Source organism: Octopus bimaculoides, chromosome 5 (assembly GCF_001194135.2).
Source record: "Octopus bimaculoides isolate UCB-OBI-ISO-001 chromosome 5, ASM119413v2, whole genome shotgun sequence".
Classification (NCBI taxonomy): domain Eukaryota; kingdom Metazoa; phylum Mollusca; class Cephalopoda; order Octopoda; family Octopodidae; genus Octopus; species Octopus bimaculoides.
In genome coordinates, this window is record NC_068985.1 from 18,904,838 (window position 1) to 18,907,422 (window position 2,585).

General features: G+C 36.8%; 1 protein-coding gene across 1 annotated transcript in view; it reads right to left on the reverse strand.

Moving 5' to 3' along the window:
* LOC106874497 (vacuolar protein sorting-associated protein 18 homolog) overlaps positions 1–2,585 on the reverse strand; it is a 53,067-nt gene that overhangs the window by 4,876 nt on the left and 45,606 nt on the right. Inside the window, exons 24-25 of the mRNA XM_052968020.1 lie at positions 1,644–1,771; positions 895–1,029 (exon numbers count right to left, since the gene is read on the reverse strand). Coding sequence (XP_052823980.1) covers positions 895–1,029; positions 1,644–1,771 — 263 coding nt within the window. The remainder of the gene's footprint in view (positions 1–894; positions 1,030–1,643; positions 1,772–2,585) is intronic.

The window sequence follows — 2,585 nt, forward strand, 5'->3', positions numbered from 1 at the left end:
CTGTTATGGCAGGGTTTTACATGAACATTATTTTGCTAATAAATAAATTTTAATATTTTTTCTAATAAACATTTTTAATATGAAATGCTTTGCAAATAATATGTATTAAATGGTTTGATTTTATACCAGAAAAAAGAAATGGCTAATCTCAACAATCTTTCCTTTCTCTTTTTGGATTTAGATATTTTTTTACAGAATTTTAAACAGCACCCTTATTTATTGCATCATGTAGATATTCATAATACTTATCATCAACCCCTTGACATTACCTTCTTGAGTGCTAAGATTCGTGGGGCTGGTTACCCTGTTTCCATGGTATATAATTGATTGAATCAGTCAAAGTCTGTGCAAAGATTCATTTCCAGTGATCAGAAAGGTGTGCAATCCTCCACCGCAAGGAGGAAACCCAGGACAACTGGGGTTGGGGACAAGCTACAGCAAAAGCCTCCCACACTCACAGTAGCTATCAGATGCTGGAACAGACTCTGCTCTGGATTTGATGAAGGAGGGAAGGTAAAGCAGAGCTTCATCAACATCCTAGTTAACCTTAACTAGAAGACCTTAACAAGTGCTACAATTCTAAGTCAGAGTAGACCTAGGACCAATAGTGGTTAAGGGATGGTTCTACATTCCTCAAAACCCTGGAAACCCCATACCAGGGCCCTACTTCTGGATGAAGTTACACGACTGACTGAGACCACAATATTCCCCTGAAAAGGATGCCATTCTATTGCAGGATTACTTATTTTACAGTGGAGTAGACTGGAGCACCCTATCCAGGAATTGAAATCACAATCTTGCTATAGTGGTTACAACACCCTAACCACCAGGCTACATGTCTTTAGTAGAGATTGGCCCTTTCTTCTTTCTAACAATACAACATTAAATATATCTAAAAGAAGAATACTTGTTGCGAAAACTCTGAATTTCTCTACGAATTTCTTCGGCACTCTTGGTTGCTCTATCCATTTCTTCTTTGAGGGAATCAATATGTTCATTGTATTTCTCCAAAGAGGATATAATAGCATCCTATAAAAGAGAAGAAAAGAAGAGGAAATGTATATGGAATCTGCATTTTTAGTACATTGTATAGTCTTGCTGAGACATTATCTTTTACTTGTTTTAATCATTGGAGCATGGCCATGCTGGGGTACCACCTAGAAATATTTTAGTCAAACAAAACAACCCCAGTACTTATGTTTTTTTTTTTAGTTTGGTACTTATCCTATCCTATCAGTCTCTTTTGCTGAACCACTAAGTTATGGGAATGTAAACAAGTAAACAAAACAATAGTAGTTGCCATGCAGTGGTGGGAGACAGACAGACACACACACGATGGCTTCTACATAATTTTCATTTACCAAATTCACTCACAAGGCATTGGGTGGCCCCCGTTTATTGTAGAAGAGACTTGCCCAAGGTGCTGCACAGTGGGACTGAATCTGAAACTACATGGTTACAAACCAAGCTTCTTAACCACACAGCCATACTTGTGCCTATATATATATAATCTTAGACTTTTCAATGATATACACCTGGTTTTTAAACACTAACAGTTACATTATACAATGATGCTTTTTAATTATGTTGATTACATTTATACTGATATTTGAATGCAGTTTGGAATAATGTAATTTCCTAACCTTGAAGTCATCAATAATAACAAAATCGTGAAAAAATGGTAAAATGTCTTCTATTTTCAGTAAATCACATTCTCGGAGAAACTCCATTGCTCTCTTCACATCTTTCTCTTCTTCTACAACATGCCGGGCTGAAAAGTAAAAAAATTTATGGGAAACGAAAGAAAGACTTGGTTTTAAATGATGTAAGCCTGGCTTTGAAACATTAACAATTACAGTATATTTTGTTAATATAAGAAAAATCCTATAAATCAATAAGGAACTATCTATATATTGATATAGTGTTCCTTTAGTGATGAAAGCAACATGTTCCAGCTTTGTGACAAAAGTGATAGGACTACCAGAAATATGTTTTTAACTTATTTTTTCCCATTTTCTTATTAAGTTTTTTGAGTGAAGAACTATGCCAGTGGAGTGCAAACTCCTGGAAGTGTCTCCCATGCTGGACAGGTCAAAGAACAAAGGCCATACTAATATAGACCACCTCTTCCCAGAGGTAAAAATGGATTTGCATAGGATCAAGTGCCTATCGAGAAAAAAGCACAGTCACAGAAATGTAAATAACAATTCTAAATCAAGCCTATGGTCATTGCACAGTTTAAATGAATAGAATTAACACTGAATATTTGTAGTCAAGTTGTAAAAGCCAAAATAATTCAATTTTTTTTTTTGTTTCGTAAGGATAATCAATTTTGCTTCCCAAACTACAACATGTTTTATAATTTTAATTAATATGACTACTGACCGAGACCTTTGGAAATATGCTGTGCGTGAGAAGACCCGGCAAGCCAAGTGAGATCGTTGCCAGTGCCCCTGGACTGGCTCTTGTGCGGGTGGCACATAAGATGTACCATCCTGAGCGTGACCGTTGCCAGTACCGCCTGACTGGCCTTGTAGGGTTTTCGAGCGAGATCGTTGCCAGTGCCCCTGGACTGGCTCTTGTGC